This window comes from Pistacia vera, unplaced genomic scaffold (genome assembly GCF_008641045.1).
Source record: "Pistacia vera cultivar Batoury unplaced genomic scaffold, PisVer_v2 Contig190, whole genome shotgun sequence".
In the NCBI taxonomy this organism is placed as follows: domain Eukaryota; kingdom Viridiplantae; phylum Streptophyta; class Magnoliopsida; order Sapindales; family Anacardiaceae; genus Pistacia; species Pistacia vera.
Window position 1 is genome coordinate 2,354,121 of NW_022195991.1, and position 26,173 is coordinate 2,380,293.

A 26,173-nucleotide genomic window follows, 5' to 3' on the forward strand; every position below is an offset into this window, starting at 1 on the left:
ACATCTCCATTCTCTACTTTGCCCCTCGTCTCGTCTCTCCACTTTTTTCTATGGCCCACATCTCTTCTCTCTCTCTTTATCTATCTTTTCCATCTCCCACATCTCCTTCTCTACTCTCCCCTCATCTCCTCTCTTTACTTTTTTCTATGGCCCACATCTCCTCTCTCTCTTTCAATATTTCACACACGTGTGAACAAATTTTTCCCACCTGCAATATAAGAGGAAAAAGTCAATTTAAAGAGAGATTAAATTGATTCATTAAAAACTGTGTAGAGGCTTAAAACGTCAGTTATATAGAAATGAAGGAAGTATAATAATTCTCTAGTTAAGAAGTCTTGATATAAATTTATCAGGACCATATATATACATAACTAGATCCGAGTTGTAAAATATCATTTTAATCTAATGTAATGAATCCAACTATGAATATGTATGGTGTTAGGGCCAAAAAAAGTCCTCAACCCAAGTAGGCCCAAAAACGAAGATACCTTCAACAAAGCTGAATGCTTAGGCCCAATTCCGATGGGGCCCATAACTTAGTCCTACAGATGAGGCCCGTTCAGTATGCTTTCCCAATTCCTCACCATCCAGACCCAGGCCTTCGGATCCTAGAACACCTCTTGGACTTACGATCAACTTGAAGCCCACAGCTGCTTACGAACTAAAGTACTACTTGAACTCTACTAAGGAAGTCAATCACTATCCTAATTCGTCTAAGGCCCGTATCCGAGGCACACTAAGACTCCCTTTCCTACTGAGATGAAGGAGCCGAAGGCTCTACTCTTGGAGAAAACCATCGCTGCAAGGACTCCCAGTCCTACCAGGATTCGAAGACCCTGCAGTCACTATTTAAACAAAGGCCAGCCCTCTCACAAAGGACAGAGACATTACACCTTAAAACCTTGGAGTTCCCACCCTTGAGAACTTCGCATTACAGCCGTAGTCACAGTTCCCAACTAGACTTCTAGTAAATCTTCTTCTCCCTAACCCTCACTAAACTAGCCCACTCAGCCTTGCTGACTTGAGTGTCAGAGTGCCTACGGCAAACACCACCCCGGTGTTTTTCGTCTGCTTCATGCTTGTTTTCTTATTTGTGCAGGTGTAGCAGATCGCTAGTGGCCTCAACCTCATATGATCAATACTCCTTTTCGTAAAGGTAGATTTTTGCATCTACAGTTTATACCTTCAATCAGCTCAGACTGATCCATAAGTTTACACCTTCAATCGGCTCAGACCGATTCATAAGTTACACCTTCAATCGGCCTAGACCGATTCATAAGTCACACCTTCAATCTGCCCAAATCGATCCATAGGTTTACACTTTCAATCGGCCCAGACCGATTCATAAGTTACACCTTCAATTGGCCTAGACCGATTCATAAGTTACACCTTCAATCGGCCCGACCGATTCATAAGTCACATCTTCAATCGGCTCAAACCGATTTATCGATTACCTAGACTGACCTATAGATTTACATCTTCAGTCGACCCAGACCGATTGAAGGACTTGCACCTCCAATTTACAAGTCATAAACCCAACCCACTAGACATTCCAGATGACTCAGCCGCTTGGCCTCGTCAAAATCACAAAGCACAAGCAGTCAGTTCAACCCCTAATACATCTACAAACAATCAAGCAACCAACTCATCCATCCACAAGGAAAGCAGCAAAACAAAAACACAAGTAAAAATACAAAAGCCACTGACAACTATGTATAAGATAAAAGAGCCCCAAGCGGCTAAGTATCAAGTACAAAAGAAGGCACACATGCCATGGAAGGGCATCGCAGGCCCCAAAATACATGAGTTAAAATAAACCTAAGGGGCATCATGGCCCACATCATCAGTGCGAGTCATCTCACCCATCTTCGACTCGATCACCTTATCACCGACCCCAATGCTCGTCCCCGCAACCTGGTCGCCTACATCCTTTGTGATCAATTGCCGCGGCTAGCTAGCAAGGTCTAGAATCTGATCATCGACCCGTTCTTTTACGCGAGCAGCAGCCTCTTTCTCCTCCATCTCCTATAGAAGTTGGATGTCCTCATCCAAGTTCTAATGGGAGGTGTTCCTGGCCTTGTACTCGAGCATGAGCTCTCCCCTAGCCCTGATGATGGCGTCATCAGTGATGCTAAGGTACTACTCCCTTAGGGACTAGACTTCTACATTCTTCTTGGCCAGCTCTCTCCTCAATCGATCCAGCTCTGCCTCGACCTCCCTCAAACACTGTTGGCTCTCCCGTTCGGCTTTCTGGGCCGTCGCTTCTCTCTATTACAGATTGGCATTGGATTTGGATACATCTTGTATCCTCTTCTCCTGTGACACGGTGGATTTTCTCAAGTGCAGGCTGTAAGTGAATGCTTGCATGACAAAACAACTCGATCAGCATACGACCACAATAAACAAAATAAGGTAAAACTCCGGTTCATACCTGAAAAGCATAAGAAACCCCCCAGTCAGCGACTGCGATTGCGCTTATTTGGTTTAAACGGTTCTCGTCTATCGAGAACAGGAATGAGTCGGCCAATTGGCTCATGGAAGCTGCGTTCGAGTAGGTCAACGCAGAAGCCGAGATGCTAAATGTGATCATCTTAGTCTCCTCATCCAAGACCACGGTCTTGGATGACCCAGCTCCGGCTGCAGGCTGACGACTTGGTGGAGTCGCCACCACATCCTCTGTTCTTCTCTCCTCTCTGGTCGAGGATTCCCTCTTTTGTTTCTTGCGACGTGTCACAATAGATTCGCTCGCACTTGGGACGGTCAACTTCTTCATTTGCTTTTTTGCAATCGTAAACTCTTCAACAGTTAGTGGGTTCAGCCTCGACTTACTGTACAAGATATGATTGCAGTAGCGAGTTAGCAGCACACTCTAGGTTTGCTTCAACAAAGGGAAGGGGATACCTCGCTGGATCACTCCTACTTCGGCCTAAAGATGACTCGTCCTGAGGTTAGCTTCCTCCAACACCACTCGCCAATCCCTCTGCGCTTTTGGAATGGCTAGAATCTTCTAGGTCTACACGTCCAAGCCGTCTCCACTTTGCCCGGCTCGGTTGAATTCAAGATCTGCAAAGAAGAAACACAATAAGATTTTAGTAATCAAAATCCAAGGTAAAGACAAAGTTTCTCACCAATGGCTCGCCAAGTGCATGGAATCTCGCCCTAACCTCTCTCCCCGAAGACTACATCAACCCTCATAAAAAAGTACCGATCCTTCCAATTCTTGTCACTAGCCCGGAGGTCGGTCACGAGGTAAGCCCGATCATGTCTAAGGTTGATCAGGTATCGACCTTTGTCCTTGTCGTTCTCTTTCAGGAAATACGAATACAACAACTCGTACAGCCCAAACATCACCTGGTTCCGCACACAAAGGTCATCCAGAGCCATCAGTAAGCTTTATCCGTTTGGCATAATCTGGGACGGGGCGGTCATGAAATGGTTCAGGACCTCCCATACAAGGCAAGAGATGAGAAGCCTCAGTCCATCGTGAAACCATTTCTTATAGGCGCTCACCCAACATTTCACCTCCCAATCGACTCGTTTGTACAACCGCGACGTCCTGATCTCGATAGAATCTGAAATATGATACATCGTCCGGATCCGTCACACATCGTTGTCCTTCAGCAATGGCAGGTAATCCCGACTCAAGATCCCACTGCCTAGTCGACTTAGCTCATCCTCGGAGCCACTACTGGCGGAGGGTGAACTCTCAGAATCACCAACTCTATCGGAGTCTTCCCTACCCCTTGCCTATCAGACTCATCATCACTCGGGGTGGCGTCACTCGCTCCAGAGGCAACCACATTCACCCTAGTCGGTATATCGACCGGAGCGCACCCTTCGGGCATCATCACCATGGTTGGGGCATTCTCGTACTTGTCCCCAACTCTTGCCTCAGCCTCACTCGAGCTGCTCGACCCTGACCGTGACATCAAACACTTTATCCACTCGCCCCGACCGATCGACCTCTTTCATTTTTGAGCCTACTCCGTTCTAAAGCCTTACTCACCCTGAACCACCGATCGACTCCCTATCCAAGAACACACGCCACCTGATTCCTACTCGCCCCGAGTCACCGATCGACTCCCTGTCCGAAAGCCAACGCCGCCTGACTCCTACTCGCCCTGAACCACCAACCGCCCCGATCCTTGAACACCAAATTCTCCAACTCCTATTCGACCTTTAACTCAGTCCGGACGACCGACTACCAACTTAGCTTAAAACCACCAACTAGTCGGTTTGAAAGACCGATTGACCCAAGAAGACTACCAAACTTCAAACCCCAGCCGAACACCACACTTGACTCGGTCAGGCAGGCCGAGACGAGCCAAATGGGATACTTGTATAAATCGACTTCATCTTTTAAAAACCCAAACAAAACCCAGAAAAACTATTGTAAACCCAGAATCCTCGATCGCCGACGAATGTTTTTACCTTCTCCGTTCGACCTAAAATTCAAACCTATTCAAAATAGAACACAACTCCTCCCAAAACTTTCCAAAACCTTTCAAAAACCCACCAAACCCGCCAAAAACTTCCCAAACTTGGTTCAATTTCTCCAAAAACGTCACATAAATGAAGAAAACAACAAAAGGAACAGAAAAAAGTATAAGGGAACGAGTGTTTATCGTAGAAGTGGCCAAAAATCCCAAAATCCTTCAAAGCTGCGAAGAAAACCCAAAGAACAGAGGAAAACGCGAAATAAAGAAAATGGAAATGGGAAGATGAAACGAACGGTCGCCCCCACATATTTATTGACGAAATAGTGTTAGAGCTAACATGTGGCGGCCTATGATTGGTCATCGAGAACCGCGTGACTTTGATTTTCCTACCCAAATTCAGAAGGTGTTCGATCGTACACGTGTTAGGAGATGGATTATCCATCCGTGCTTCGTTCCCGAACAATAACCACTCGCCCGGTTCACCCGACCGAGCGGAGTTACCACTGGACGCATTGACTGTCCAGCCTCAGTTCCCAAGCCTCATAACGAATAGTGCTTTAACGAAGCACGAACTCCAATCACTCGGTCATTCCGACTGAGTGAACTAGCTTTCCTGAGGGGAAGCACACATACACCCATTCGCTCAGAGTTAACCAATCAGCCTAAGACACCACGACCAAGTTAAGCTTGGCGTATCCCGCTCGGTGGGAAGTACCGAGCGAGCACACCTTCAAGGATAGCTCGCGCCACCCGCTCATCCAGTCAGTTATACTGAGTGACGACATCGTCATGAGACAACTCGCACACCCACTCCTCGGCTTGATACACGGACTAAAAACACCTTTGTGGGACGACCCACATGCCCCCGATCATTTGTCTCGATACACCGAATGAGAACACCTTTAGGGGAGGTTTCACCTACTTTCCCGCTCTAAAGGACATACCGAGTGAGGATATATGGAGCAGACTCTTCATGCTCCCCTTCGACCCGACATTCCAGGCGACTCTAATACGATTAGCTTCACCCCCCCACTCGGTCAGATGCACCGAGCATGTTCATGACTAGGCTTCACCTCCATCCACTTGGTCTGGCGTACCAAATGATGCACCGACAACAAAATCAGTACTGTTTGCTCCCGAGAGCGGGGAAGCAATACGTTCATAAGCTCAGCCGGTCGGTCACGAAGGTCGACCAGATACACTTCCACGCAATGCCTACTCTCTAAGCTAAGCACTCCTTAACTCAGAGAGTGGAGGGAAAACTTTTAGGGCCAAAAAATGTCCTCAGCCCAAGTAGGCCAAAAAACGAAGACACCTTCAACAAAGCTGAATGCTCAGGCCCAATTCCGATGGGGCCCATAACTTAGTCCTGCAGATGAGGCTCGTTCTGTATGATTTCTCAGTTTCTCACCATCCAGACCCAGGCCTTCGGATCCTAGAACACCTCCTGGACTTACGATCAACTTGGAGCCCACAGCAGCCTACAAACTACAATACTACTTGAACTCTACTAAGAAAGTCAATCACTATCCTAATTCGTCTAAGGCATGTATCCTAGGCACACTGGGACTCCCTTTCCTATTGAGATGAAGGAGCCGAAGGCTCCACTCTTGGAGAAAACCACCGCTGCAAGGACTCCCAGTCCCACCAGGATTTGAAGACCCTGCAGTCACTATTTAAACAGAGGCCAACCCTCTCACAAAGGACAAAGACATTACACCTTAAAACCTTGGAGTTCCCACCCTTGAGAACTTCACATTACAACCGTAGTCACAATTCCCGACTAGACTTCCAGTAAGCTTTCTTCTCCCTAACCCTCACTAAACTAGTCTCACTCAGCCTTGCTGACTTGAGCGTCGAAGTGCCTACGGCAAACACCACCCCGGTGTTTTTCGTCCACTTCACGCTTGTTTTCTTATGTATGCAGGTGCAACAGATCGCTAGTGGCCTTAACCTCATGGGATCAGTCTCCTTTCACGGGATATGTCCAACTGTGAATATGTATGGTATGATCTGAATTAATATCGGTACGTCTTAATTAGAGAATGACACTCTCTCTCTCTCTATCTCTCTCTCTATATATAATCTTAAATATGTGAAAATATATTATTAGGATTTTGCACTCACAAAAACACACACACACAAAAACATATGGATTAACATGTGGGAAAAAAAAAAAAAAAAAAAAAAAAAAAAAGAACATATGGATTAACATGTGGGAATATAAAATTACACAAAATAAACCAAAGACACATGATAATTAGCATGGTCTAACATAACCCATTTACATTCACAAATAAGAGAAAAATCTACACAAGAGAGAAATCCATTGCAATAACGTTAACACAAATATAAAAAAGGATTTAATACAATAAACCTAAGCTGAAACGATCCTACTTTTTATATGCATTTTACCCAAAGCACACAACACACAACACTACCAAGTATCAACCTAAACAACACCATCAACCCAAACAACACAACACCACCCGAAGTATACAACACCATAAACCTGAGGGAAAACATAAAACAATCCCTTATATATTGTTTTTCTTTCACAACCTTATATTGGTTCTTACTCTATATTAGTAATAAATAAAAATAAAATATTGTATTTCTAATAGGATTTATGGGCCTGTTTGGTAGATTATTTGAAAAAAAAAATTATTTTGAAAAACTATCTGAATAGGATAGGAAATGATAGAATTAAATTAAATAGGATATAATTGTTTGATATAATATCTGAAAATTATATCAGAGTTGGATTGAAAATTAGAATAGTTGTTTGATATATTTTTTGAAAATATTTATATTATTTTAACTTCCTACATTTGTTAATTTAGCTAAACACTCCCATAATAAAAGTTTATAAATTAAAAAAAACACTCTCACCCACCAAAAAACTGCCAACAGCCGGAATGGTACACAACCAGCTGGATCTGGCTTTTTTTGACCAGATCCAGCCAGTTGTGTGCCATTACAGCGATTGCCCACTATGGATCTAGCCATCGTTAACGGCCAAAATTTGGCTGCAGATCTAACTAGAAAAGGCCAGATCGGCTGATCATGCATCTTTTTGGTGGTGGTGGCTGACAATAGTTGTTGGCGGTTGGCAGTGACTTAGGTGGGTGGGGGTGTTTTTGTTAATTTATAAACTTTTATTGTGAAATGTAATTATTTTTAGTTGAATAAAGTTGGGAAAATGTTAGAATAGAATAATAGAAAACAAGTCCCACCTACTTTTCATTTTCAATAGAAAAAATCTTATTTGATTCGAATTGATTTTCAAAATAATGATCTCAATAAGTAAACAAACACATATTCTGTTTTTTAATCCAACTAGGATAAAATAAAAAATGATTAAAAAGAGTGAAACAAACAGGGCCATAATTTTTCCTTCCCTATTATTCCTCTTTTAATAACATTTCTAAACAAATAATAATTTTATATGAAAACAAAAATGAGCTAAAATACCTCTTAGATTACATTATATTAAACCTTGTAAAAGATAAAGGTTATGTAACCTTGAAGAACACACTTCCCATAGTGCAACACACATGGATAATTATTTAATTAAATAAACAATTATCACTATAAAGTTTAATGATTCTCAAGGAATATTAATAATTAATATTGTAATTTGTTTAATTTTGTCTTCTAAACAAGACAAAGATATTTGCTATTCTTCCTACAGTGTTTAAGGTTTCTGCCTTTCTCCACAACTCCTATGATTAGATTTAAATACTCTTTTTTTTTTTTTTTGCGACATTATGTCTCATAATCTTAATTAATTAGATTAATGCAAATATAATAAATAAACATTAGAGATGAGGCTCCAAAAAAAGCCGCAAATAATATAATAGAGGATGAGTGGAATCCTAATTAATTAGTTTAATGATTTGTCAAAGTGGGTTTTGAGTAATCCAATTAAATTACAGTAATTTGGGCAACCTCCAGTGATACCCCACTAATTAAAATACAAATAGGATGATGATAAGCTTTGCTTTAATTAATTTGTTGTCATACATTATACTATAATAAAAGAGAAATTCCATAGCCCTAGATATTGATTATAGTGGGTTTGACATAGTTATATAATTTATATTAATGTTAGCTACAATGTAAATTGACTTGTGGGTAACATCATTTTTTTTTTTTTTTTGAGATTAATATATAGTTTTTATTCGTTAATTAAGTGACATTTGCACCAATAATTAAGGCCTGGCCTAACTTAACCATTTTCTATTACTAGTCCAGTTGATCTATTATTGTTGGGTGAGAACCCATATTAGACTTTGCTCAAAACACAAGACAACCCTTCTTAGTATTTTGTTTAATCAAGTAGGCCCAAATAGAATAAGTTTGTAATCTCAAGTTTTAGACACAGACAAATTCTGGGTTTATTTTATTCTCACTGTTACATTACAAAAGTATTAAACTCTGCCCTATCATCGTCAAAAACCCTCCTAAAAATATCAAAAGCCCTTTTAAAAATATCAAACCTCCCCTACAAAAATTACATTTGAGTGGCCAAGTGGTTCGATTGGAATTCTTGGGTGTATTACTTAAGAGTTCCTGAATTCGAGTTCCTCTTCGGTTGTTAATAGGGATAGTCACTGGAGTTCTTACTCGGCCGGTAGTTCCAGGGTCCTGAGAGATTAGTAAAGGTACGCGTAAGCTGATTCGGACACATCCGATCATCAAAAAGGAGAAAAAAAAAAAAATCTTCCCTACAAAATTATCAAAAACACTCTGTCAAAAAGAAATTTAATATTTTTTAAACGAAACGGATAAATTTAGTATCAAATGATCTCACAGAGGAAAGTAAAATGAAACCAAAGAATCTTTAAGATAATAAGATAGAACGAAATAATGGATCGAAATGGATTTCATTCATTGCATCAATCATTTCTTCAGCTTCTGGAAATGAAAGATGAATCAATCAAATTCTACTGAGTGCCCAATACGCAACTATGACTTAATTGTTGTCAAAATAGTCTGCAAAACACTATCAAAATTCAATTTATTCAACTTAATAAATGATAAGATCTTTCACAGAAAAATCAAAATGGGTCCCCTGCCTTGAATCTAAAACGTGAAATACCACTAGCTTTGTGATATTCTAAACTAATCTACTTTGAAATCACTCAAGTCTTTTCTCCAATTATTCAGTTGATTAATGGGGGGTTTTTAGGTGCACCTCCACTGAACAACATGGCTTTTTTTTTTTTCCTTATCCACACATTTCAATGTAATATCTCATCTACCAAAAATGTAGGATTTATTTTATTTTTAATCTCCTAATATAAAGAAACAAAAAGTGTTTCTTCAACTTTTAGTTCATTAGTGTGACATCAGAGTAACTCAAAATTTCTCTTGTTGCATCATGTTAAGTTATTATAATTACTTGACCAAAACTCTGGAATTGATAGGTAAGGATTCAACATTAATATCAAATTTTCTACATCGCTAATCGTTAATGACATTGAAGTAGAAGCATGAGGAGACGCGGTGGTGTTATGAAATTATGTAGCGGAAAACATACATTCGAGATAAATAATATAGGAATAAAATTACATCACACAAAAATACACAATATTTACGTGGTTTGGTATAACCTGCCTACATTCACGGATGAGAGAAATACATATAATTTCATGAACACGATATACAAGAGTGTTGTGCAACGGAAACACAAACTCTAACACTAGCTATTGAAATGTAATAATAACACTACTAGAGAAGAAATAAATTGCCACAATAAATGTAAAAATAAAGAACAACAAGAATTTAACGAGTTTCAGTATTATTATCTACATCTTCGAGTGTTGTAGAAAAACTTCACTATTCTTGAAGAATATTACAACCATTTGGGTAATACTACAAATACCCAAAACAAAGGGAATACAAGAAAAACTCTAAACTATAGGGTAAGAACCCTTTACAATAGGAGTAGAAGAGAAACTAATTTTTGGGATGAACAACAATAGAACTTGACCTCCATTATATAGGCCCAAAATCCTAATCCCATTTATATTCCTATTTGATGTAGGATTATAAATTATCCCATTCTAATTTCACTAGGAGTGGGATTGCTAAATTCTTATTCCTTATGGATTGCTAATAAGTCAATTTTCAACAAATCTCCACCTTGATGAATAAGCAACCTTCAAAGTTCTTTTGTATTATTCTGACAAATTCTGCAACACCTTCAAATGCACCAAGTGATACTATCAAACTCTTAGGTTCCATTTCACAGCGTGCCAATATCCTTTACCAGGATCATGCAAATACCTGCTCACAATTCTAACTGCATGTGAAATGTCGGGCCTAGTACACACCATTGTATACCAATGATCAATATGATTTCTTTTGTACTTTTACCCCATCATGAACCTATCAAATCGCTTGTGCCACTGTCTTAGCGACTTCTTTAATAGCGATTTCTCCAATTTGCAAACCCAATTTTCCTTTCTAGCAACTTTATAACTATCTGGTTTAGACATGTAGATTTCCTCTTCCAAATCACTGTGTAGAAACACGATTTTCACATCAAGTTGAACTAATTCAAGATCCATATACGCTACCAAGGCCAACAAAATCCAAATGGAAGAATGTGTCATTACTAGAGACTATACTTCATCAATTTCTTCATTCTGAGCATATCCCTTCGCTACCAACCTGGCCTTGTATCGAACATCTTATTTGTTAAGAAATTCCTCCTTCTTTGCATATACCCATTTGCACCCAATCGTCTTATGTAGGGATTGAATTTCATTGTTGATGGCTTGCCTCCATGATTCACAATTTGAACTCCTCACCGCTTTTTTAAAATTGGTAGGAATATCATTACCTAAGATTGGAAGTGCATAGGCCACCATATCAACAAAACGAGCAGGCTTTCAAATTTCTCGTCTTGGCCTATTATAAGCAATCGATTCTGATTGCTCTAGAGATTCTTGGGATAAAATCTCCTTTTCATTTTCAATGACCTCATCTATCATAAGAGTGTCAACATTTCTAGCTGGGCTAACAGATGTTATTTCAACTCCACCTTCTGCTGAGTGTGCTCCACCTGCTCTAGAGTACTATTAACATTTATTTGGTTTCCTATTTTCTTCTCTAACATAGATGACTTATCAAATGTCACATCCTTGATAAATAGTATTTTCTTTGAACTTGGACACCAAAGAGGGTATCCTTTCACACCTGAGATAATCCCCATGAATATTGCTTTCTTTGCTCTTGGATCTAACTTGGACTCTTTCACATGATAATAAGCATTGGAACCAAAAACATGTAAAAGAATCATAATCAAAAATATTTTTTCTAGACCAAACCTTTAATGGAATTTTTCCCTCAATTGCAGTCGATGGTAAACGATTAATGAGATGGCGTGCGTAAGTAACTACCTTAGCCCAAAATTCCTTGCCTAACCCTGCATTAGATAACATACATCAAACTTTCTCGAGTATAGTTCGATTCATGCGTTCTACCACCCCATTCTGTTGTGGTGTATTTTTTACTGTTCATAGCTGCTTGATCTTTCTGCCAGTCTGAGTCTCAATCATCTTTTTCCATTTAATGAAAACCCTAAGTACATCATCTTTAGTCTTCATAAAATACACCCACACTCTTCTAGAAAAATCATCTACAAAAGTGACGAATTAGTGCATACCTCCAAAAGCGGCTATTTTGGTAGGTCCCCACGCATCAGAATGAACATGATTCAGAATACCTTTAGTATTATGGATTGCGATGCCGAACTTCACTCTTTTTTGTTTTCCCATAACACAGTGCTCACAAGTCTTTGCACCTTTCAATAATCATTGATTCACCAAACTAAGTAAGGCTTTTTCACTCACATGCCCCAAATGCATATGCCATAGCCTGAGCATTTTTGAATTTGCATCCTTCTATGTGACTGTAGTTGTTGTTCCAATAACCCTATTACCATTATAATAATACAAGTTGTTTCTCTTTGTACCTTTCATTACCACAAGAGCGCTTGAAGAAACCTTTAGAATTCCATCTCGCATATTCACCATGCAACCTTTATATTCCTAGGCTCCCAAAGAGATGAGATTCTTCTTCAACTTTGGTACCTATCAAACATCTTCCAGAATTTTAGTTGAGCCATCATGATTCTTCAAATGAATTGAACCTATCCTAGTTGTTTGGCAAGCATCAACATTGCCCATATAAACAATCCCATCATGTTCTTCAAAATTAAAAAACCACTCTTGGTTAGGACATATATGATAGGTACAACCTGAATCCATAATCCACTTATTTGACCCAGATGTGGACAATAGGCTAACTAGAGAAAAATCTGACTCATATTCTTCAAGCTCAGCAACATATGCATCAGAAATAGATTTCCCCTCTTTCTTTTGCAACTTCAGACAATCTCTCTTCTAATGCCTCTTCTCATGACAAAAGGCACATTGATCCCTGTTGAGCTTTCCCTTCGAATAAGATCTTCTCGTTTTCTCCTTTTTATGACTCTAACTACGCCCTATTGCTATAAGTACCTTTGATAACTCATTTTTATTCTCCTTATGATCTTTCTTCCAAATTTCATGATTAGACAAGGTAGAGCAAACTTCTTCAAATGATAGATTTTCTTTCCCATGAAGAAGTGTAATACTAAGATGATCCAACTCATTCGGAAGAGAACCAATCAGCTTTATGGCTTTATGTTCATCTTTGAATGTTTCATCCAAATTTAACAAATAAGCAATCAGTTTGTTAAATGCATCAATGTGGCTACTGATACTTGCACCTGGTTGCAACTGAAGATGAAACAAACTTTTTATCAAATAGAGTCGATTCTCATCACTTTTCTTCATTTATTTGTTTTCCAACGCTTTCTATAACTTATTGGCACACTTCTCTTTCATGAATGGATACTTCTGCTCTCTACAAAGATATGAGCAAATCATTCCACAAGCTTTTACATTCAACCTCACCCAGTCTTTCTCATCGATATTTTCTGGTTTTTTCTCCTCTAGAACTATGTCTAGTCTTGTTGACAGAAGCTATCCATTACCTCACACTGCCTAGGCCAAAGTTATTTTGATCATCACTTTTTTCAATTTCAATTTTTGCATTTGTAACTATCATTGTTTTTGCTGATGTAGACGATGATGCCATTTGTGTCTTGCTCAATTGACTTGGTAGACAAACTTCCACAATAACCAAGCTCCACAAATTACTATATTCAATAGCTAACAAAAAAAATTAACAATATCCCATATAATAGTAAGTGCTTAAAATGATTCAATTTGCACCAGAAAAATTCTCAGGAAATTGGAGGGGTCACAAACGGTCCCACTTAAAACCTAGCCTCTTTAGACACTTATTGTCTTGTTGACAAAATTTTCCTAGACATGCATATAACCATATAAATAGCTACTGACTGTCCTAAACCTTGGCTTTGATACCACTTGTTGTGTAGCAGAAACACAAACTCTAATGCTAGCTATTGAAATATAACAATAACACTACTAGAGAAGAAAAAAATTGCCACAATGAATGCAAAAATAAAGAACAACAAGAATTTAACGAGGTTCGTTATTATTACCTACGTCCTCGGGCGCTGTAGAAAAACTTCACTATTCTTAAAGAATATTACAACCTTTTGGGCTACTACAAATACCCAAAACAAAGGGAATATAGAAAAAACTATAAACTATAGGGTAAGAACCCTTTACAATAGGAGTATAAGAGAAACTGATTTTTGGGATGAACAACAATAGAACTTGGCCTCCTTTATATAGGCCCAAAATCCTAATCCCATTTACATTCCTATTTGATGTAGGATTACAAATTATCCCATTCTTATTTCACTAGGAGTGGGTTTGCTAAATTCCTATTCCTTATGGATTGCTAATAAGTCAATATTTCAACAAAGAGTACACAACACCATAAACCTGGCACAATTAACAAAGTGGAAACAATCCTAGTTTCTAAGACACTCTCTCCATGGTGTTTAATAACATTTACATCAAATACCCTGTATTCTCACATTCTCTCATAACCTTGAATTGGTTAGCTAGTATATGAGATATTTTATTTCTAATAGGATTCTTATTTCAATTCCTAATAAGACTCCTAAGTTCTATTCTTATTTACAATTGTATTCTTTATTAAATAATTTTCTTAGACACATAGTTTTACATAAGAATTAGGAACAAATAGAAAAACGAGCCACAATATCTCAACAGGTGGAACCAATTAATTAGATTTACTTCATGGGGCAAATTTCTGTTTGCTGTGGCTTTTCATTTTACCAAAGGAATCAAAATCCTCTCATGATTAGAAATTCCCTGAATTTTTAAGGATCTCATAACACAATGAGTATATTTACTTATTTATGGTTACGATGTATTTGTCTATTATATTCCTATTTATAACTATCAATTACAAGTCTTTATTTGTTTAAGTAAAAGCTCATATAAGGGTTCTTATTGCTACCAAGATAGTTCACACTTGATCAATGTCAGATGTTCCAATTTTATCGGATGTCTTCGAAGAGACAAATGTCAGATGTTGAATCTTCTGAACTAGAAGTTTTTAGCTGCATGATTTTGAGCTGACCAAACCATGCTCACGCAGTAGCTTTCATTAACTTACAGGGTGAAGCACATCTTGAATATTGATAATTGAAACCAGGAAGGACAAAGAAGAATTTGTTGCAGGAAATCTGAAATTAAGTTATAGTAATTCCATTGCCATCGTGGATTCATACCCATTTGAATTCAGGGACATTGGAAATCTACTCTATAACTGATTCAGAATTTTAGTCAGAATACAATTACAGGATCGATTATCTGAGCATGTAATCGAACAATGAAATCGCAAAGAAATGTATATTCTCAAAAATTCAATCATACTTAACAAAAAAGTTCTCCAAGTTCTTTCTGTGCACATACATATACATTGATATAGCATATAAAGATACTGGCAATATATCTTAAAAGGCATATAAAGGCAGGTGGACTTAAACTTGATTCTCTTTCTGAACTCCTGTTACAGAACATACAGAAGTCGCTATAGATTTATACTAGACAAAAAAAAAAAAAAAAAAAAGGAACAATAAAAACATTAAAAGCATTACCCTTTCTTAGAACAGAAAGAATTTTAACTGATTGAAAACGCTAGAGATCTAGAGTTCCATGGCCTTGATCCTCCATAATCATTCATGTTCATCTGAATGGCAAAGCAATCAGCAATAATAAAAACATTATCATCGCCCTGTTGGATTTACTATCTGTGAGAAGATGACACTACTGCCTTCAGATCCTTCATTAGTTTCGCGCTCACTCCCAACACTCCGATTGTTTCTGTTTAATAGAGCCTCCTCAGAACCATAACTTCTATCGCTAGTTGATGCACCATCAGGGCTTTCCACTAATTGGAGTGCAAACTCAAGATTCCACAACACATCTCCCATAGAGGGACGCTCGTATCCAACTTCAGACAAACACTTCTCAGCTGTATCGACGAATTTGTTTAAGCATTCCTGGCTGATTTTCCCCTTTAGATCAGGATCAATGATGTCCTCCAGGACCCCCTTTTTTTTACAATGTAGAGCCCAATCTGCCAGACTGACTTGTTCTTTCGGAAGGCTAGGATTAAGAGCAGGCCTTGCACACAATACCTCGAAAAGGACTACTCCGAAAGAGTAGATATCAGATTTTTCTGTCAATTGTTGTCTCCGGAAATATTCAGGATCCAAGTAACCAAAACTGCCCTTTACTACTGTACTAACATGGCCATTTTCCATGTTAGGACCAGTTTTCGACAGGCCAAAATCTGAAACCTTGGCAACCCAATTCTCATCCAAAAGAATATTTGTTGTCTTGACATCTCTGTGAATGATGGTGTATTTTGCTCCTGTGTGGAGGTAGTGAAGACCTCTGGCTGCTCCAATGCAAATCTCCAACCTTTGCTTCCATGAAAGAGTCGGCTTTTTCGTGTTATAGAGATGTTCCCTCAGAGTTCCAAGTGCCATGTAGTCATAAACCAAACACATCTCATTATCCTCCTCACAGAATCCAATCAGAGATACCAAATGCTTGTGTCTTAGCTTTGAAAGCATCTCAATTTCAGTGCAAAACTCATTAACTCCTTGTTCTGAAGATGGGTTTGATCTCTTAATAGCCACTTTTATTTTATCGTCAAGAACACCTTTATACACCTTTCCGAAACCTCCAACACCAATGACATAAGAATCATCAAAATTCTTGGTGGCGTGTTTAATCTCTGGGAGAGAGAAGCGGCGGCAAAGACCCTGAGCCATCGCTGAAATGTGACTACTAGCATTACTCTTTCCGGATATTGTTGATTTGCTTCCTGTATGAGAGTGCCCATAAATAGGCAGCCAGCTTGAAGTATGTGACTCCGAGCCAGGGACTCTCTTCTTCCTTTGGTAAACAACAATGCACAATGCAGCCAATAGGCCAAATGCAGCAGCCCCTCCAGCAGCTCCTCCAATCACATTCATGTTAGTTTTATGATCTTTATTCTGAGAAGACTTTGAGTTACTTCCAGCATTGGGTGGCGGTGCTTCAATCTTAGGATTAGGACCTGCCAAGTTCTTCCCACCTTCTATCTTGAATACCTCTAATCCATTAAGAATTGAATCATAATATTGAGGCTTTGATTCAGGTGATGGTGACATTGCTACTCGAAGCTCTTTATCACCCGGCTTATCATCAATAACTATCACGTAATCTCTGTATGTCGGTACATTTTTCTCTTTTGTCCAGGCAATTACATCAGCTGCATCTGGATATACCTGGGCAGATTGATTGTTGATGTAAATATTGAACACTCTCTGATTAACACTATCCATTACGAACTCACAGAAATGTAACCTCACAAGGTATGTGAAATTGCCATCAATGTCGAAAATCCAAGTGAGATTGTAATCCAAATTAACATGAGCGTCAGGTCCCATTGATCTTGCAGTCATGTAAACATCAGGAGGCGCTACATAGGATGGCAAATCTTTGTAGTTAATTGTAGTATTATCGTCAGCCTCTATATTGGCCCCAATTCCAGCTCCCCATATATAAGTCTGATCATTATACCAAGTCCTCATTAGACCATCAGAGTCAGCCTTTGGAGGAATATACTGACCGGCAACATTCAATCTAAACATCGTCTGCATATTCGAACTCTGCATCTCCATAGTTTGGTCACTGAATCCAACCAACGGAGCTTTATCAAACAAATCCGGAATCGGAACAAACTCTATACCATTGATAAAAGCGAAACTTCCAGGATACTTATCCGAAGGCTTAAATGTGAGTTCCAGATTATCAGAATCCATTGGAGCCAGAGAATACTCCTCAAAAAAGAAAGCTTGTCCGGCGGCTTGAGCAGTGATTGAAGCACTAAAATTATTCAAAAGGGTAATACCATTTGCATCCAAAGAGAAATAAGAGTTGGTGATATTCAGGTCCGGATAAGTTGCAGGATAGAAATAAAATCTAAGCCAATACCGCTGGTATTTTTTAACGGATAAATTATAGGTCCCTTCTTTTGTAAAAACTCTGGCAGTCATGTATGGAATTGTAGAAGGTAATGAAGAATCCTGGTTTGTAGCTTTGGTCATTTTAGATTCACTAGAAGTATATTTCGCATCTGATTCCCATTTTCGCCCGTCCGAATCCGTGCCACCATCTTTTGAGCCACAGCTCAAAAGAATTGATTCATCACCACTCAAAACAACATCAATGGGATTGAAGAAAACAACAATTAAACAAACAAGATAGGATACAAAAAGGGTATTGGTGAACATGGCTCATTAAAAAAGAAAAAAAAGAAAAAACTGAAGAAAATGGGCACGCTATCGGCGTACAGGAAAACACAAAAACAGGCTTCTTCAGGAAAAGAGAAAGAGAAAAGAAATCAGAAAGTCCTCCTGTACGCCAGAAAACTATGATTTTTGTTACCTGGTTTTCTTTTCTTTTTTTTCTTTTTTTTTATTTTTCCTTTTCTATTCTTTTGCTGCTCGTACGTGTTTACCCTAAACCATCAAAAATCAAACCATAGTAACTCAACATTTAACCGACTTTGCCTGGATTACAGGTAAAAACCAGGCAAGAAAAGGTAAAGTTTTTATTTTTCTTTTTGCAAATTGCATTATTCTTTGTTTTCTCCTTTGTATTTGGTTTCCATTTTTGGGGTTGGTCCTAACAGTTTGTTAGAAGGAGCTCGCTGGAAATCGATGAAGGAGATTGGGATTCGTGGTTTGGTGTTTGTTTGATTGGTTGTAAAATTCTTAAGCTATTTTTAGCATGAAAAATTCCTGAAAATTCTCTAACTTAATTCGTATGTTGCATACAGTTAATTGTTCTGGGCTGTCACAGGATTTTAATCAGAGGATTTGCATTGGAAATAATATCCAAAATTCTGTCTTTTGAATAATATCCAAAATTCTGTCTTTTGAATAATATCAATATCATTCACTTCATAACATTAATAAAAGGGGTGATAAAGCAAAAGGACAGAGTCATAGAATCCAAATATGAAATTATTATCTTATTTATGATATTTTTATTTTATAAATATGAATATTGAAATATTGTTTGTTATATGGTGTCAGTTAATAGATGAAAGTGAAAATAAATATATAAACGATCACAAAATTAAATTATTTTTGTTTGGACTGATATCTTCCAATTAAAGGTGTGGATGGTAAAATCTACTGTTGATTCAGAAGGGACGGATTTTGTGAGAAGCAAGCCACTGAAAATCAAATAGACCTTCACAAAGAGAGAAAATGAGTGTGTAGGCTCAAGTGACATCAGTGTGGTGTCTGCTGTAGGCACTCTGACACTTAAGTCAACATAGTTGAAGGTATTTAGTAAGGGTGGAGAGTGGGAAGAGTTTACCGTAATGATGTGGCTAGGGCTAGACTAACACAAAGTGGTCAGAGCGCAACTTTGTGGTTGTTGAGGGTGGTGAAGTTAGTCAGAACTAAATTTCACAACAAGGAAAGACGGTGATTCTTAGGAGCAAGAATTTAGAAGCTAAAGCTAAGGGTGATTTCTGAATGCATAATGAGAGGTTTGACATCTGTTTATATAGTGAACCAAAGAGGTTGGAGTCCTAGTAAAATTTCGAGTCCTACTTGGTTGAGGAGTCTGAATTAAGAAGGAAATGTAATTACTTGCCTTTATCATATTAGGGTTACCGATTCAAGTAAAATTTTGGATCTTGACTGAAGTGGAAAGTAAATAGGATTTTCACTCATATTTTGGGACCGTTGTGGGCTAATGGGTTGGAACCCGAATTAGCTTAACTTGTAGGATAATCCAACTCATAAAGTGATCAGTTTACAAGGTGGATTTAAGCATAGGCTCAATCGGAATTGGGCTATGCTCAATCGGAATTGGGCTAAGGTATTGGGCCATAATATGTTTATTTCGTTATTAATCCTCATCAGACCTAATATGATTTTTCGCCCATGCAATTTGTCCCTCACTCTCTAAGTTAAAGGGTATTTAGCTTAAGAGAGTAGATTCAATTAATCGTAGGTATAATATAGATGTGTTAATATCCTCTCGGGGAGGGTTTGACTCAAAGCACTTGATACTACCACAGGGGCATAGGCCGTTTGGCTCGGTTCGTATGATCGGGTGGAGAGTAGTGACTGAGTGGAGTCACTTGCCTCCTTGACTACCTTAATCAAGACGTTTGAGATTTACACCCATCCTGGACTGAATGATGTAGGCTGAGCTGTGTGAAGCATTTGGAGACCATAAAGGGCTCTTACGAGGTGAGGCCCTTGTATGCCCACATGGATCAGCTCATGTGGTCGGATGGCGAGCATTATCCAAGTGGAAGAATGCATTGGAAGATCGCGACACCTCCGTTGTCCAAGTCGAGTGGGACAGTAAAAGGCGTTATCATTCATAAGCCTTGGAACTTTAGGAAGATCATGGTACCTCAATCGCGATTGAGAAGTTGTCGAACCGAGAGTCAAATAGATTGCAATACTATGCAATATAGAAAGATGGTGGGGCCATTCGGCTTTATTAGTTTGGATAGAGCTGAGCGAGATGGCTAGGCTTTGCATCCATATCCCATGTGAGTTCATGGTAAAGTCGAAATCAATTTAGCTTGGGTTGAGCCGAATGTAGATTGAGGAGAACACAAGGCAACCTATGTGAGGTGGAAACTTGGTGGACCATATGGCTTGACTTATGCGGCCTAGTGGACTATCAGTCAATTTGGGAATGTGTAACCTAGACTACAAGTCTAAGAGGGCGAATGATACATTTGCACGTCCACGACTCACAGCTTTTATTATCACAACACCGTAGGGTAGAGCCAAATGAAGTCTCAAGAAAATATCGCAAGGTGAAAAGAGGCGAGAGCCGAATGCGTAAGAGCTGTGTCATATGGAGTATGATATATGAGGCAAATTGCGGCTTCATTTATGTGTCTAGCATAGAGGTGGGCATTTGGGACTGGGCCCAAAAGCTTAGCCCCAAAATCCGGTCTTAAGACTTGTCCTTGAGAGGACCGATCCTATAAGGCCTGGTCCCGTTTAGTGGGCATTTGGGACTGGGCCCAAAAGCTCAGCCCCAAAATCCGATCCTAAGACCTGTCCTTGAGAGGACCGATCCTAGAAGGCCTGGTCCCAAAACGGGACCAGGCCTAAGGAGGAGGGCCTGGTCCCAAAACGGGACCAGGCCTAAGGAGGAGGGCCTGGGCCTTCGTCCAAAGCCCGGGCCTGGACAATTTTTTTTTTATTTTTTCAATATAGCCCCTCAAGTTACCTAAAACCCCCTGTATTTTTAAAATAACATAAAATACAGGCTAAAATAAATTTGACAAAATTTATTAAAAAAAAAAAGTTTTAAAATAACGCAACGATCACAACCAATAGTTATAAGTTATAATATAAATTATAACTTTTTTTTTTTTCATTTCCTCCAAATCTCCAATCAATTTCTCATTTAATTATTTCTCATTCAATTTATATTTATATTTTATAATTATTCATATTATTCAAAATTTTTCTATTTTTCAATATCATCATAATTTCATATTATTATTTATTTCTTTTCATTATTATTTATTTATTATCATAAATTTATAATGGCTTCCCCAAATTAATTTACTTCCATCCACGAAGAAATCGAAGGCTTAATATCTTCACCATTTCCTCCAGAGGAAGCAGCTGCAATTCCACAACCACATTCGGTCAGGACGAGGTGTAGCCAAATACATGCGAGCTACGATCAAGGCACGGCATAGCCCAACCCCCCCGACCGTCAAAGAGGGTCGTGTCCGATGTATGGATACTTCACCAAATCAAAACGGCCAAAGACAAATGGGGAGGGGGAAATCGTGTGAGATTTGTAATTTTTGTGGAACCATTATTGGCGTGAGAAGGGGACTTCGATATGCGACAACACGTGGAGAAGAAGCACTCCAAATAATGCAGTTGCCTGATGCATCTTCAAGTGGATCATGCAGACAAATTCAAACTCAATAATTTTAATCCACAATCCTCAACTCCTCAACATGACAATATAATGCACATGTTGCACGAGAGAAATAGCAAGATTATAGTTGCTACGGAATCTCCCATTTGTTTATCTGAAAATCCTTTTTTTTATCATATGTTTAACTGCATTTTGTCAGCATATACTGTTAGTAGAAGTACAAGTAGAAGAGATATACTAAACTTGATAACAAAATAAATAATAAACTTAAAAACGAATTTCAAAATTTTAGGAATATATCTATTGCACTTACATCAGACATATGGGCTTGTAGATCAAAAACCGATTTTTTAACTGTTACAGTACATTTCTTAGATCATAATTGGGGTTTACAACAAAAATTGATAGGTTTTAAACCATTATATGAAAAACATAGTGCTGAAACTATTTATTTTACAATTCTTGAAGTTTTGCAAGAATATTTATTAACGGATAGAGTTGTAGCGCTAACGCTTGATAATGCTGCTGCTAACACCGTGACAATCTCTTTATTTGAAAAGAAATTGGATCTGCATGGTGAAGGCAAATTTTTTCACCAGAGATGTGCTTGCCACATCATCAATTTGATAGTTAAAGCATGTTTAGAGGCTATACATTCGAAGATGGAGAGGGTGCGTAGAGCTATCAGATTTATCGTCAGCAGTAGCAATAAAAGATGGCAAGAGTACGTCAAATATTGTAAGCAAGAGGACCCACCGGTTCGACCTTTGAAGTTATGTATAGACATGCCTATCCGTTGGAACTCCACCTACTTGATGTTGGAAAAAACTTTGCCAACCGCGAAACAAATTACAGATTTCGTCAACCGGAAGAACCATCCAGAGGAAGTTGCCAGCTATGATGATTGGGCGGTTTGTAAACTTTTTTATTCATTTCTTCAAATTTTTTATGATGCTACTAATACATTAAATGGTATTTATTATCCAACTACTAATTTAATGTTATATATTTTACTTCAAATTTCTAAAACTTTTGGTCAATATAGATATAATAACATTTTAAGTGAAATTGTTTCAAAGATGGAAGAAAAATATGATAGATATTAGTTAGATATTCCATTCTTATATGGATTAGGCATTGTTCTAGATCCTAGGTTTAAATTACACATAGTCAACTGTATAATTACTGAGATAGGCCATCATTTAGGACATGATTATACATCTTATTTGACTAACTTTAAACAAAAATTGGATAACCTTTTTTCTTTATATGAGAATAGGTACAATGGACAATGGAAGTGGAAGTGGTAATGGAACGTTCAGGAGAGAGGATCTGGACCTTAATGTAGCCCTTTGTCAAGGATCGAGCAAGTGGACGTATGTGGAACGTGGCGGAAGTAGCAGCTCCAGCTCATACATACATGGACCAAATGAGCTGAATTGTTACCTATAAGTGGACCTGTCCTATATGACGATGAAGGAGCAACATGATATGGATATTCTTCAGAGGTGGAACCAACATGAAAGTCGATTCCCTATTGTAGCCCAAATGGCACGTGACATTTTATTTGTGTCGGTTTCTACAATTGCATCTAAGTCAATATTTTCAACAAGTGGTCGGATTGTTGAAGACAGAAGATGTTCTTTAACCGATGAGATGATTGAAGTGATAACGTGTTTACGAGATTGGACTCATGCAGAAAGAAGACTACAACAACACCTTGAAGATCTCGAACTACTCGAACTCTTTAGGAATACTGATTTGAATGATGTAAATACTGTTGACGATGAAAATGAATTATTTGTGAAGCGTGAAACGTGAATTTATGTTAAAAATTAAAATTAACTATTAATTAATTAATNAAAGAAATTGGATCCGCATGGTGAAGGCAAATTTTTTCACTAGAGATGTGCTTGCCACATCATCAATTTGATAGTTAAAGTAGGTTTAGATGCTATACATTCGAAGATGGAGAGGGTGCGCACAACTATCAGATTTATCGTCAGTGGTAGCAATAAAAGATGGCAGGAGTACGTCAAATATTGTAAGCAAGAGGACCCATCGGTTCGACCTTTGAAGTTATGTACATACATGCCTATCCATTGGAACTCCACCTATTTGATGTTGGAAAAAGCTTTGCCAATCGCGAAACAAATTACAGATTTCGTCAACCGGAAGAACCATCCAGAGGAAGTTGCCAGCTATGATGATTGGGCGGTTTGTGAACTTTTTTATTCATTTCTTCAAATTTTTTATGATGCTACTAATACATTAAGTGGTATTTATTATCCAACTACTAATTTATTGTTAGATATTGTACTTCAAATTTCTAAAACTTTTGGTCAATATAGATATAATAACATTTTAAGTGAACTTGTTTCAAAGATGGAAGAAAAATATGAGAGATATTAGTTAGATATTCTATTCTTATATGGATTAGGCCTTGTTCTAGATCCTAGGTTTAAATTACACATAGTTAACTATATAATTAATGAGATAGACCATCATTTAGGACATGATTATACATCTTATTTGATTAACTTTAAACAAAAATTGGATAGCCTTTTTTCTTTATATGAGATCAGGTACAGTGGAAGTGGAAGTGGAAGTGGAACGTTCAGGAGAGAGGATCCGGACCTTAATGTAGCCTTTCGTCAAGGATCAAGCAAGTGGACGTATATGGAACGTGGTGGAAGTAGTAGCTCCAGCTCATACATATATGGACCAAATGAGCTGAATCGTTACCTACAAGTGGACCTGTCCTATATGATGATGAAGGAGCAACATGATATGGATATTCTTTAGTGGTGGAACCAACATGAAAGTCGATTCCCCATTATAGCCCAAATGGCACGTGACATTTTATCTGTGTCGGTTTCTACAATTGCATCTGAGTCAATATTTTCAACAAGTGGTCGGATTGTTGAAGACAAAAGATGTTCTTTAACCGATGAGATGATTGAAGTGATAACGTGTTTACGAGATTGGACTCATGCAGAAAGAAGACTACAACAGCACCCTGAAGATCCCGAACTATTCGAACTCTTTAGGAATACTGATTTGAATGATGTAAATACTATTGACGATGAAAATGAATAATTTAATTAAAAACAAATTATTTAATTGTTTATTTGTGAAGCGTGAATGTGTGAAACGTGAATTTATGTTAAAAATTAAAATTAACTATTAATTAATTAATTTTTAAAATTAATTAAAATTTTAAAAACTTACTAATCTACCCTTACAAAATACTAAAAACCCCCTATAAAATTTTGTTTCGCCTCTAAAATATAAAAAAAGATCAGGGGGGAAAAGAAATTATCCAGGCCCATAGGACCGGTCCTGGATCAGTCCTAGGATCGATCTTGGGCCCATAGGACCAGTCCTAGGGACTGCTCTGGGTCATTATTTGCTCATGGGCCTAGGCTCGGTCCCAGGCCCATGAGCTACTGGTCCTATTTGGGACCAGTTCGACCAGTCCCAAACGAGCCCAGGCCTAGGCCTGCTTGGGACTGGGCCCTGCCCACCTCAAGTCACTCTGGCACATGGCCACAGATCAGTTTTAAATGTTTGTTCGACTAATTGAGCCGAGCGAGAGGTCTTGTATGCTGATTTGTTGAAATCAGAGACATCAGAGCCGAGTGAGCCATATTTGGACTGCATGGGAACTACTGAGCCTAACGAAGACTAAGGCATGAATGGATCAGAGAAGCCGGATGAAGGTAATGGAGCTAAATGGGATGTGTTCCTGCCATAGAGGATGCTTATCATGGTAGATATATTTGTCTTTTGACGCATACACCATGTTGGAGAAAGAGCCAAGTGGGCGTTTGCACAATACAGGCCAAGCTGATCGATTTACGTGAAAACGTTGTATATGATAAGGCATAATAGCTAGTTCTAATTGTGCGACACGTGGATGGTGTTTACACATTGAATGGGAGGCGGGAATTTGAAAAGTTACTTTTCCCGAAGCGTCCTGAATGTCTGACACCTGTCCAAGTTTGAGTAGACACACATTTATTACAATAGTTGCTTTTTTTTTTTTTTTGAAATCCTTCATCTCTTTAAATTTGTTTTCTCTTTCTTCTCCCTCATTTTTCATTTTCGCAAAAAGCTTGCTTTTTCTTTGTTTCAGCAGAGAAGACTTTTTGGCAGCTCTCTTCAAGGTAAACTTATTTCTTCTTTTGTTTAGTTTCTGCTTTTTCCACTCCTACATTCCTTTGTTTCAGATAGAGATTTTGTGAAATTTTTGAGGAA

The 26,173-nt window shown here is 38.4% G+C and overlaps 1 protein-coding gene across 1 annotated transcript; it reads right to left on the bottom strand.

Moving 5' to 3' along the window:
* Positions 1 to 15,690: 15,690 nt before the first annotated feature.
* LOC116127357 (receptor-like protein kinase ANXUR1) lies at positions 15,691 to 18,252 on the bottom strand. The gene has a single exon (XM_031413002.1). The coding sequence runs from the start codon at positions 18,250 to 18,252 to the stop codon at positions 15,691 to 15,693; it is 2,562 nt and encodes an 853-aa protein (XP_031268862.1).
* Positions 18,253 to 26,173: the final 7,921 nt, after the last annotated feature.